This window comes from Panthera uncia, chromosome E1, assembly GCF_023721935.1.
Source record: "Panthera uncia isolate 11264 chromosome E1, Puncia_PCG_1.0, whole genome shotgun sequence".
Classification (NCBI taxonomy): domain Eukaryota; kingdom Metazoa; phylum Chordata; class Mammalia; order Carnivora; family Felidae; genus Panthera; species Panthera uncia.
Genome location: NC_064814.1, coordinates 48,021,451 through 48,033,865, shown reverse-complemented (window position 1 = coordinate 48,033,865; position 12,415 = coordinate 48,021,451). Strand labels below are relative to the sequence as shown.

The 12,415-nt window shown below is 46.7% G+C and overlaps 1 protein-coding gene across 4 annotated transcripts in view; it reads right to left on the bottom strand.

Annotated features, from left to right (window-relative positions):
• PRPSAP2 (phosphoribosyl pyrophosphate synthetase associated protein 2) overlaps positions 1–11,582 on the bottom strand; it is a 46,513-nt gene extending 34,931 nt beyond the window's left edge. Inside the window, exons 1-5 of one of the 4 annotated variants that reach the window (XM_049636884.1) lie at positions 11,137–11,582; positions 6,223–6,318; positions 5,820–5,970; positions 4,368–4,420; positions 1,686–1,752 (exon numbers count right to left, since the gene is read on the bottom strand). In XM_049636884.1, the coding sequence (XP_049492841.1) occupies positions 1,686–1,752; positions 4,368–4,420; positions 5,820–5,938 (239 nt within the window). In that variant the 5' untranslated portion in view covers positions 5,939–5,970; positions 6,223–6,318; positions 11,137–11,582. Of the gene's footprint in view, positions 1–1,685; positions 1,753–4,367; positions 4,421–5,819; positions 5,978–6,222; positions 8,273–11,136 lie in introns of those variants that run through there. The other 3 variants (XM_049636885.1, XM_049636883.1, XM_049636886.1) reach the window with 3 other exon arrangements.
• Positions 11,583–12,415: the final 833 nt, after the last annotated feature.

Below are 12,415 nucleotides of genomic sequence, written 5' to 3'. Positions count from 1 at the left end.
GGCTGGCCAGCGCTAACCTCTGATCATGAACTTGTCTGAGTGACTGCAGAAGTTGAGCTACTGGACAGCATTGCCTCCATTTAAAATTTTTCTAATACTTTAGTGCCCACCATTAGCCTGTACTAAAATGAAACAGAAGATGTACTGATGACCTCAGATCTCAACGTTAACTATCTGGCAGAGACCACAACGGCCAGGCTTCCGGCAACCTGGCAAGACTATGAACCGCAGAGCTCGCACAAGCCTACGGCGCAGCTCGGAACGATGCAGGATGAGACGAGCAGGTGGGTTTCACTACAGGAAGAAGAAACTAAAAAAAGGCGGGGGGCAAAATGATAAGTGTTGAAATAAACCAAAACACAGGAAAGGAATGCAAGGACCTGGAAACGGGAAGGACTACACGAGTCCCCCTCTGAAGCCCTGAATTCTAAGTCCGATTTGGCTTTCCATGCCCACTTCTCCCGTGTGACGCAAACACTTCCGTGCACTTCTCCAAAATGGAGTCACACGTGTCTCTGAGGAGGTAACAGCACCCAGACACGCAGGAGCCAGAAGCGACGGAAGTCGTCCTGTGCTCTGTGCTTTCCCCACCCCGATGCCGGAAGGTGAAGGGCAAGGGGTGCCCACAAGGGAGTTCTCCACCAGCACCCTGGCCCTTCAGCATGCCAGGCGGAGAGGCCACAAGAACTCAGTGCCCCCAGCCCCGCCCAGGTCTGCCGAGGACGCCACGTGGCAGAGGGATCGAAACAAGCGGCCCCCGCCCTTCTCCACGGCACAGATGCGCCCAGGAAGGCATGGGACGCAACGACAGGTCCCCGTCAACTGTTCTTCCCAGAGGAGCCAGGGGACTACGAGACTGCATCCCGATGAACCAAGGACCAGGATAGATGTTCAACATTCGGTGGAAGTATGTGTGTTGCGAGGCTAAATTCTCCCGAGACCAGGCTTTCTTTGGTATTTTTTACACATATAAACACAAATCTAACATGCAGCAAAATTTAGCATCTCTAAGCTCAAAAAATGGTACACGCTATATAAACTGATTTTCAGACATTATTAAAAGCCACTTTGAGGTGAAGAACTTTCATACACAGAGGCATTCGGAGGCGTCCATGGACAGTGCGGCATTTGATAAAAAAACGGTGCAGAGAACCTCGCCGCACAGACTCCTCCACACCCACCTTACACATCTGTGGCCTCGACAACTTTCCAAACACACACATACGTATGTCAAACGTCACACACCACATAGGAATACATCCTTCAATACATTATTTTACCTTCTAGGCTCATTTAATCTACATGATAATAAGTGGTGATTTTTCAATGACCTGCAGTCAAAGCTTTAAGAAGCCCAAGTAAGTAAACCCCTCTCCCCCTGCCTTTTTTGGGGGAACCAGAAGAGCTTCCCTGCAAGTTGTATAAGATTCCGGCTACTGAGAGGCAACGTCATAGGTCCTATTCTCGTTACGAGCCTCTGCTCCAGTACCTGGCTACTTTCACCCTTCGAGAACCCTGAAAGAACACCTAAAAGTCAGCAGTTATGTCAGAAAAATTAGCAAAATAAAACATACCAATTTTAAAATGGTCATAATTCTTCCTGTCTAGTCAGCTCTTATGATTCCAAGCACTCTTGCCCAGAAAGAAACCCAGAGAGACCCCGTGTCTGTTGGCTAAGGACTCACTTTGAGACAGTCTGGATGATGAAAACATCCTTTCCCCTCACGGATTCTTGAATCTGTACTCTTGTTTCTGGCGGGAAAAGGAAAAAAAGAGGCGGTGGTGAAGACGGCACATAATTTAAATTTTTGAAAATGCACAAAAAAATCTTCCTCATCCCCAGTGTCACAAAATGTGGAGAACGGAACTGTTAAAAACATTCACAAGGCTTTTGGTGCTGGAAATGATAGTGAACACACTGGCATCAATCACCCTTTTTAAACATGTCAACGTTACAGTTCGTGCTACTGAGAGAATTCCATTTCCCACTTGGACCAAGTAATCTACCCTTCTTACTTCCATACAGGCAGGGAGCACTGAGCCACGCTGAGCAGGGTATCTCTATGGGAAACTACATACTCCTTCATAAAAGCAGCAACAATTAACTTATTTGGCAACAAGTGTTACAAAAACATTATAAGAATAAAGACAGGGGCGCCTGGGTGGCGCAGTCGGTTAAGCGTCCGACTTCAGCCAGGTCACGATCTCACGGTCCGTGAGTTCGAGCCCCGCGTCAGGCTCTGGGCTGATGGCTCAGAGCCTGGAGCCTGTTTCCGATTCTGTGTCTCCCTCTCTCTCTGTCCCTCCCCCGTTCATGCTCTGTCTCTCTCTGTCCCAAAAATAAATAAACGTTGAAAAAAAAAAAAAAAAAGAATAAAGACAAAGAAGGTTTAACATCCCTACTCTCAAAAAATCTTGTGAATGGCCACAAGGAAACAATTAAACAAATGAAGAATGGGGCATTCTTCAAAGTATCACACGAAGAAAAGAAATGTCCTAGATGAGAAGAAACTAAAGAGATACAGAAAACACATCCCTTGAGGGGCGCCTGGGTGACTCAGTCGGTTGAGCATCCGGCTTTGAGCTCAGGTCATGATCTCACGTGAGTTCTCTCATGAGTTCTCGCCCCACATCCGGCTAGCTGCTGTCAGCATGGAGCCCACTGTGGGTCCTTTGTCCCCTTCTCTCTGCTCCTCCCTGCTCATGTGCTCTCTCTCTCTCTCTCAAAAATAACATTAAAAAAAAAAAAAAAAACAGAAAAACAACAGTGAAAAAGAAAACACATTGCTTGAGCCAAGAATCCTGGTTTGGAAAAAAAAAAAGAACCGAATAGCCATAAAAGGCTCTCCAGGACAACAAGGGAAATCTGAATATTGGCGAGATATTACATAATTAGAGAATGGTCATTTATTTCTTTAAACCAGACAACGTATTCATGCAGAACAAAGTCCTTTTCCTCGGGAGGGGCACAGCCAAGCATTCAGAGCTTAAGTGATCTGATGCCTGCAACTTACTTTCAAAAGGTTGCACGCATTCATATTCATGTCACAAAATGTAAGCTGTTGAGTCCACGGCAGACATACACGTGGGATATTCACAGCTCTAGTCTCTTAACTTTTTTACAGGTCCAAACATTTTTGTTAAAAATGTTGGGAAAAAACAGAACGTGTGTTTACAAAGGAATATACAGTACCAAGGAAAGAAAATGAACTTTAGGGTCGGGGAGAGCTGGGTTTGAATCCTGACTCTGTCACTTCGGGGACTTGGGGACTTTGTACCTAACATCACCCCTGAACACAGGGCTTCAGTCCCTGGTAACAGCGAGGAATCCACAAACGTCAGTTCCAGCCTTCCTTCCCGATAGACACCAAGTATTCTCCCCACCCTCAGGCAGGAACCCAGAGGGCAGACGAACTTTCCTCCTGGGACGAGACTCCCACCACCAGCTCTCCCTAACCCTCCCTTCCAGGCTACACAAAGGGCATCACGCAATCTGCTTTAGCAGCAGACCCTTCTCCAAACTCTCCCTGCGTATTTTCTTCAATTACACATTTTTCCTACTGAAGCCACATGGGGGATCTTGGGAGGCAGGAAAAAGGTGGCAGTGATGGCAGAAATAAATAGGGGGGAAACAAATTTGTGCCTTTTCATCAAAGCGTCTTGTAAGTTCTCCCAATATTTAGGTAACTGCCAAAATCCTACAGTGGAAAAGGACAGGGAACCAGTGTTTCCCGAGCACCTACTATGCACCAAGCGGTGCGAAGGCACACAAATTATCCCATTAAATCCTCAAAGCAGCACAAATCATTCGCAGTTTAGAAAAATTAAATAACTCGCCAAGGATAAGTCGTCTGACCCTCGGGTCCTGATAAGCTGTCCATCATTCCTGCCAGGATAATTTCAAATATCCACCATTTCTACAGAAATTACAAAGAGTAAGTAACACGTGAACAAGTGCACAATGTGGGGTGTTTATGTAATGATGGAAATCAATTAACAAAAGCATTTCCTAACGGCAATTTATGGGGAATAAAGAATGGCAACCAGTTAACACCGTGGCCACACAGGGCTTTCTCATCCCACCTAAGGGGACACAAATTCACACAATTGCTGAGCTAGATTTCCATTCAGTGGGCCAGCTGCGTGCATGTCTGCAGTCTTTACTGAATGAGGTCTGAGAACTGGAGTTCAAGCCCCCAGATGGTCTACGTCCAGTTGTATTCGCCCCCTTGCCCGCTGGACTTCCCGCTGGCGGAAATAACTGGCCGCTGGGTCCAACTATTTTAAGAGCAGAGGATGAAGGACAGAGCCAGAACGTCACATTCCACAAAAAGATCAACATCACACGCATGTCTGAGATAGCTCACCTCTGTTAGGTTCCTGGTAAACCTGCACTTTGCCCATCTCCACCCCCAGCCGCCTAGGGAAGAGAAAAGGGGGAAAAAGCTGAAAAGGTAATAGAAATAAAATCGACTCAACATCTTTACTATTTAAGGATGATTCATAAATTGATTAAAAATGAGACAAAGCGAACTAAAACAGAGGCACTCTTACTATAAAATTGAAAGTGGATACGATACTGTCTGTCGCCGCGTTACCTAACCCCCACCCCACGCCTCCCCAAGAAGGCCTCCGGAGGCCAGCTTAGGCTGATCGAGCCTGTCCCTGGGCTACACCAACCCCTCCTGCCTTTGAACCTTCTGTTCCCTCTGCCTGGAGGGTTTCCCAATTCACATACCATCCCCTGGGCTTAAAAGGCACCTGAGCTAAAACAGAACAACCTGCACAAACCTTCCCCTTCATCCCGTTTTCTTCACACCATCGCCACCTGAAATTCTCTTGTTTGTTCTGTTGACTTTCTTCTTGTCTGGCTCCCCTACTACATAGAAGAAAGGATCCTGACTGTTCAGTTCACCGTTAATCCCCAATATCTAGATTAAGGTCTAATACATAGTAGGGGGTTCAAACTTTATCTAATAAATAACTAAAACTAGACTGAACTACAATCTATGTAAACTATGTTCATACAGAATACACTTCATTGCTCTTCACACGCAAGTAATTCTCCACGTATGCGGCACCTAACACAATCCCTGGCACTTATGAAGACTCGATAAATGTCTGCCGAACGAACGTGTAGGGAGTTACGACAGTTCACAAAAAAAAGTTAGCCCTTAACATACAGACGATACACAGACCAGCTACAAAACATCTGTTCTCAAGTTTAACAATCAGTTGCTATTCCGATAGTCAAATTTAAAACATGACATAATGAGGGCGCCTGTGACTGGAAGAAATGAAGAACCTTCACCTCCACTGGCTCCTCGAAATGATCATCATACTTGAAGTGATCATCAGAAAAGTATAAGGAGGGGAGCCTGGGGGGCTCAGTCAGCTAAGCATCTGACTTCAGCTCAGGTCATGACCTCACGGGTTGTGAGTTCGAGGCCGCATCAGGCTCTGTGCTGACAGCTCAGACCCTGGAGCCTGCTTCAGATTGTGTCTGCCTCTGCCTCTCTCTCTCTCAAAAATAAACATAAAAAAATTTTTCGGGGCGCCTGGGTGGCTCGGTCGGTTAAGCGTCCGACTTCAGCTCAGGTCATGATCTCACGGCCCGTGAGTTCGAGCTCCGCGTCGGGCTCTCTGCTGACCGCTCAGAGCCTGGAGCCTGTTTCAGATTCTGTGTCTCCCTCTCTCTCTGCCCCTCCCCTGTTCATGCTCTGTCTCTCTCTGTCTCAAAAATAAATTAAAAAATTTAAAAAAAATTTTTTTCTTACATGACATACTGAATATGGATTTTAATGGCACGAAGTACTCACTCAGCAATTTTCTTTGAAAGCTCCATACACGAGGAGTTAGAATTTGCTGAAAACAACACCAGACCTCCTTTCGTTATGTTCATCTTGGTTTCTAATTCAGGTGGCGCCACACAAAACATCAAAACCTTCTTGGTTTTCCAATTCTCAGAGCCTAGGAGGATTAAAAGTATATTAAGAACCGCCACAGAATATGAAATTCACCTGAATGAACTTTTTTTTTTTAACTAGCAAATGACTTAAGCTGAAGGAAATTAGTTTTCGCCATGATGGAGTCTTTTATATTAAATATACGTATGGACAAATAAAAAGTTCATTTGGATTTCAGGGTTCCGGATTTATGGAAAAATGTTACTGCATGATTTAATTAGTTTTCATGACCACTGGGAACAAACGATAAACTTACAAGAAAGGCGGAGCTGAAGAGCTCAGTGTTTTACTGTTTGCTGCTTAAAGTCAATTATGGACAACCTCCTTTTATTCTCTGACAACAAAATTCCTCCTGGATTAACACACAGAAAAATGGCAGAGCCATTAGCAAGGACATGGACTGATCAATCCTTCAATGACGAATAAACAGCCCATCTGTGCCCAGCTTTTCCTATAACTATTTACCCCCAAACCTCCCCCTTGGCTGCCAGCTGCCTCTCTGATGCCCTGAGTCATGTCTAAGCTGGACCTTGGCATCTAAGTTTTTCTGAACTGGAACACAAGGCTGAGACCAAATAATAACCCCAAAGGGAAGGAAAGCAATCACCCGACTGACAGGCAGCAGGGCACAAACAGAAAAACCCCTGGCCCGAGAGTCATCAGAGCCGAGGTGGTAATCCCACGGGCCGTTCATGTGCTCCTCCACTCTCTGGGCTGAGTCCTTATCACCCAAGGAAGGTGCAGGACTAGATGCCGTAGCAATAACCTAGCAGGCCACGGGGTGGGGGGACCTGCCCGGCGAGCCCACTGCATTTCCTCGGTTGATGGCTCCAGGAAGATTACAAAGGGACCGAAGCCAAGCGGATCTTTCTTGTTACTCTTAAATTTTAATTACACTGGTACACACACACATTCTCCTTGTGAGGAACTGAAACTTGATGTTTAGGCTAACGTCACTAGCACCAATCCCAGGCTCCTTCCCACCCACGTCCCCAGGAACGGACAGTTCTTATCAGTTTGGTACGGCCACCACCTGACCTGTACCCATTCACATGCAACCCCCACCCCATAAAAAAATATGTACAAAAATACCTTTCTAATGTAAAAAAAATCATTGTGCAAATTTATCTATAATCTTTTTTGTTAAACGATGTATTTTGACAACCCGGGGGTTGTATATTTACAAAATATACTTTTGAACTGCTTCGCGTACTCCATGGTGTGGAGATGGCACATGTAGCGGGTCACCATCCTAAACAGGGCTCCTAGCGCACGTGTGCGTGTCTCTGCTGTAATTGCAAGAACCACTGGGTCCTTGGGGCAGGACAATTTATAGGTACGGACACACCAGCAGGATAGGAGAGCACATTTCCCCAGAGTGCCTCTTACGGGGCATCCCGTGATGAGAAAAATGGAGCACTACAATGAAAACTGACCTACAGCCTATGAATTCCAAACACAAACACATGCACAAATGACCAAAGCCCTAAGGAGACCAACGAGGATACCTACAATGGAAAGTGGCTCGGGAGCAGGGATCAGCCAACTACAGCCCACGGGCCAAACCAGATCCCTCCAAATGCTCGTTCTGTACATAAAATCGTATTGGAACACAGCCATGCTCACTGCCTACAAACTGTCTATGAATACAATGATAGAGTTGAGTACAGGCCATACAGCTGAAAACACTGATCATCTGGGCCTCCACAGAAAGTCTGCTGACACCTGCTTTAGGGCAGTGTGGGCCAGAGTGGTTGGTACAGATGAAAAAAAGAATGTATTTAGTCATCAATACTCAAAGTTGGAAGAGATCTTAAGTATCTTCCAACACCATCTCTCAACCAATGCTATGTCTGTCTTTAGGAACAGATAGCACAGGTCTGGAGACGGAAACAATAAAAACTCATTCTCCTGTAGTTATAAATACAGGCTTTGGAGTCAAATTCACGATTGCATCTGGGCTCGACTCACTGCGAGGTTCTGTATGAATGAGTCTCTCTTAGCCTTAGGGTAAAGTGACCTTACAGGGTTGCTGTAAAATTAATTTCTGTACAGCACTTAACACAGTGTGCCACACAGAGGATCTGCTTGGTAAATGGAAGCTAGCTACATTGGTATCCACTTTCAAGGTTTTGGTTTTCTACTGAACAAGTGCGGTTACATGCATATGTTGGCCATCTTGTTACATTCCCCAAACCTCAAATAAGAAGCTTCTTAAGGTACCGGTGTTCTTGAGAGGACATGGAACACTCAGAACGAAAGCATCTGAGGGTAGAAAGAGCTCTGAGAGATAACCAGGCCCATCTACAGGACTCCCGCCAAGGAGCCACTCCAGGTGCCTGAACAGCTCGAGCCCAAGGCCCATATCCTAGGGGCCCATCATTCCAAATTCTTCCTTAGAACACGCTAAACTTCCTCTCCCTGCCCTCAACACCTCCTGGTCTTTGTCCTTTCCTTGATACTTTACAGGAAACATCAAATTCCTTTTCCACTGGGCAGTGCTCAACCTATCTCAAGATGGCTCTCTTGCCTCTGTGCCTTCTCTTCCCCAGGATACTTCTTGCAGCCTTTCGTTATTGGTCACAGTTTGAATGCCCTTCACCACTGACTGTGGTCTCTTAAGTCCTAAGTCTTCCAACATCAGGTTTCTATAACCAAAACCCACCACCATCAAAATGGCACAGGTAGGGGCATCCATTTGGAAATGGTTATCGACAGTCATATTCTGCACCTACTCACTGCACAAGATGTTCAAACTTAAAGGCTGTTGCTAGCTTGGGTTCTCCTTTTCCCTACTGGAAATTCAAGTTGTACTCTTTACCAAGCTTCAAAAAAGTGAGTTTTAGAGATTATCCTCAGAAACATAATCACCAGGATGGGGCCTGGCAGAAGGCTCATTACCACAAAGCTTTAGCGTGAAATGGAAAGTGAAGAGAGCACTCCCATTCTCCCTGGTCCGCAACCCTGTAAACTACAGCTGCTTTTACATTTATCCTAAATTTACCCCAGAATGTGTGAGAATTATTTATAACACATATGAAAACACGTCCTTTTCCGAGGCTCTCAGTACCTTTCGAAAAGCAAACCCTACTCCCCTCTGAATGAGACTGGACAATCTATGAAGTCTCCCGAATGAATCCACACTGAAAAGACCACTCGCTTTGGATGTTGCCAGCAGTCCTTCCAAAACCACTTTTCCGCATTTCAGATGAGGAAGGCTTGCCTTAAAGTGTGATGCTTTCCCTCCAAAGCATCCGCTGCAAACACCTCCTATCTAAAGACACCGGAGTAAGTGTGAAATCCCGGGCTTGCCTTCTGTGGTTACTAGCGACCCGTTCTTGGGTAGGTGGCTTGGCCCTTCCCTTCCTGACAACAGAGATAGATGTTTGGCAAGATCAGCTTCCCCCACCAGTACCGAAGGTTCAGGACAGCAGAGATTTTTTTTTTTTTTCCCCACCATTATATTCTCTGTTGTATATCCAGTGCCTAGTACCTGGCACGTGGGGGCGCAACAGTGTTTGCCAAAGTAACAAACAGTTGTTGAATAAAGCCTGACCTCACTGAGTCGCAACAATTGACAAATAGTATTCAAAGCAGTCTGCAAACTAAAAAGCATCATAAGATGCAAACAATTATTATTTTTATTGCTGACATACCTCGCTCAAAAACAACTGCTTTTTATATCAGTACTGAAGAGAATTAGGGCAAAACCTAAGCCGAATTAATCTTCCGTGTCTCTGTGACCCCAGGCTCTTTGCCCGTCTCTCCAGCAGCAGGTTTTCTTACAGCTAACGCTGTTTTCTAGGTGCTCTGAATTCTTACGGCAACTCAAGAAAGCAGGTGGACCTGCTTTCTTGTGGACCCATTTTACACATGGGGAAATGAGGCCGGAGATTAAGAAACGTGCTCAAGGCTGTGCGGCTTCTAAGCAGCTGACGACAGCTGAGTTTCAGTCTGACTTGTAGCAGACAGTTGTATGCAACAGCACAGAAAATGATGATACTCCCATGCTGAATTCAGCATCACAGCAGAATCAGACAAACACCCAGATTTTTTTAAATGTCTAGACAGGCCTTGTTTGAAATACATTTTATACCAGGTGTTGAAGAAAGAACACAACACATAACTTTTAGTATTTCCCCTTTTGGTCATTTGTACCAGGGAAAGAAAAGAACAAGCCATATATGTTCAATGATGGTCACTGCAAGATCTCTTTTTAAGAGCAACACTGGACAGATAGAAAGCATCCATAATGGGGTAATTAAGTAAAATTCGGAAATATATAGTCAACATAATAAAAACGGTAAATATCCAGGACTCTGTACAGTGCTTATGTTAAGTGAATAAGCGCAGAATTTCCTCTCTGCTAATCAAAACTGGGTAATCACGGTATAGACCGGGTCAGGGTAGGAACACGGCCAGGAAGAAGGGTAGGATTTAGCGGAGTTCAATGATGTGGCTGAATTATTTTTATTTGCTCATTTAAATCTTCTAAGCGTAAGAAATCACACTTCTTCATGCTCCAAATCCCCAGTCTGCATTTCCTTATTCTTTATAAAAGCTAAACACCCAAACTGCGCCAATATTAAAATAAAGGGGGGAAAACCCTATCGTCAAGGCAATATGCTGGGGAAAAAAACATTTTAAAGTCAAATAGTATCTGAAAATCACATCGAGGTCCTCCCTCAACCTCTGCTGGGTGAGCTCTGGGTGGAAAAAAACAAAAAAACAAAAAAACAACCGGCCAGAGAAGAACAGAAATGGTCCGCGACTAGCAAGGCCAGTCAACTTGGAATCAGGGGCTGTGTCAGACCAGGGGCCGGAGATGGCTGGGTTGGAGGCTCGTTTTCTGAGCCGCCGGTCCCGTAATTAGGGCTCGACTCCCAAAGGCGCCCGGAGCTGGGTCACCCGGGGCCGCGCGCCGGGCCCGAGCCCCGCGGGCCCCGCGAAGGAGAGGAGGGAGGGAGGGAGGGAGGAGGGGGCGGCTGCGGGCGCGAGCCCGGGGTCGCCCCGCCGTATCCCCCCCCCCCCCGCCCAGCCGCCGCCCCGGGACCGCGCGACCCGTCCGCCAGCCGGCGCCGCGGGGCTCCCCGCCCCTTGCACCTGCGCCCCGCACTGCCGGAGCCCGCCGGTCCGCGCCGCCACTCGTCGCTGGCTCCCGCCCGCCTACCTGGCCCCGACCCCAGCCCCGGCCCCGCCGCAGCCTCGGCTGCCGAAGGAAGAAAGCGCCGGCTCTCCAGGCGGCTTCTCTAGGAGCAAAATGGCGACTCCATGCGCAAGAACGGCGTCCACGGCGACTGCGAGGCCTGTGGGCGGGGCAGAGGGCGGGGCCGGGAGCAGGGATTGCGGAGGCACCTGGCTCGCGGGCCGTGGGCGGGGCCCACCCGAGGGGAGGAGCGGGGAGGGGGCGCGGGGGAGGTGCAGGCTAGAGAGGTGGGGCCGTGCTGGCAAGAGGGGCGGGGAGGTGGACGGGGCTGAGCCTCTTTGGACCCCTGGGATGCGGTGGCTGAGAAAGCAAAGGTGTGGAATTACAAATGTCTGGGTTCAAGTCTTTAGTGGCTTGTAACCTTGGGCAAAGTTACTTTACCTCTCTGAGCCTCAATTTCCTCATCCGAAAAATGAAAATGACAGTAGCATCTATCTCATAGGGTTATGAGGATTAAGTGAGATAACACCTGCAGAGCTTTGTAGCTCAATTCCTGCCATGCAGTAAACAATCAGTTGGTATCATTATTTCCTTTGTTGACCTGTCTTCTTTTATATTTTTTATTTTTTTAATTTTAATTTTTTTTGAAGTGTATTTATTTTTGAGAGAGACAGAGACAGCATGCGAGTGGGTTCAGGCAGAGAGAGAGGGAGGCACAGAATCTGAAGCAGGCTGCAGGCTCCCAGCTGTCAGCACAGAGCCCGACGTGGGGCTCGAACTCATGAGCTGTGAGATCATGACCTGAGCTGAAGTCAGACGCTCAACCGACTGAGCCACCCAGGCGCCCCTCTTTTATATTTTTTAAATGTTTGTTTTTATTTTGGAGAGAGAGAGACAGAGGATCCGAAGCAGGCTCCTTGCTGACAGCAGAGAACCCGATGCAGGGCTCGTGAGATCATGACCTGAGCCAAAGTCAGTCACTTAACTGACTGAGCCACCCAGGCACCCCAACCTTTCTTCTTTTATTTTGTAAAGGAATTGGTGCTTTTGGTATCCATTGCCTGAATTCTTTATAATCTAAATATAACCATATTTATATGGTTTTTTTTAATTTTAAATATAATAATAGCAAATGCAGAGGCATCTGGGTGCTTCAGTCATGAAGTTCTGACTCTTGATCTCAGCTCAGGTCTTGATCTCAGCGTCCTGAATCCAAGCCCTGCATTGGGCTCTGCGCTGGGTATGAAGCCTACCTAAACAAACAAACAAACAAACAAAGCAAATACATATGTAGCACTTACCC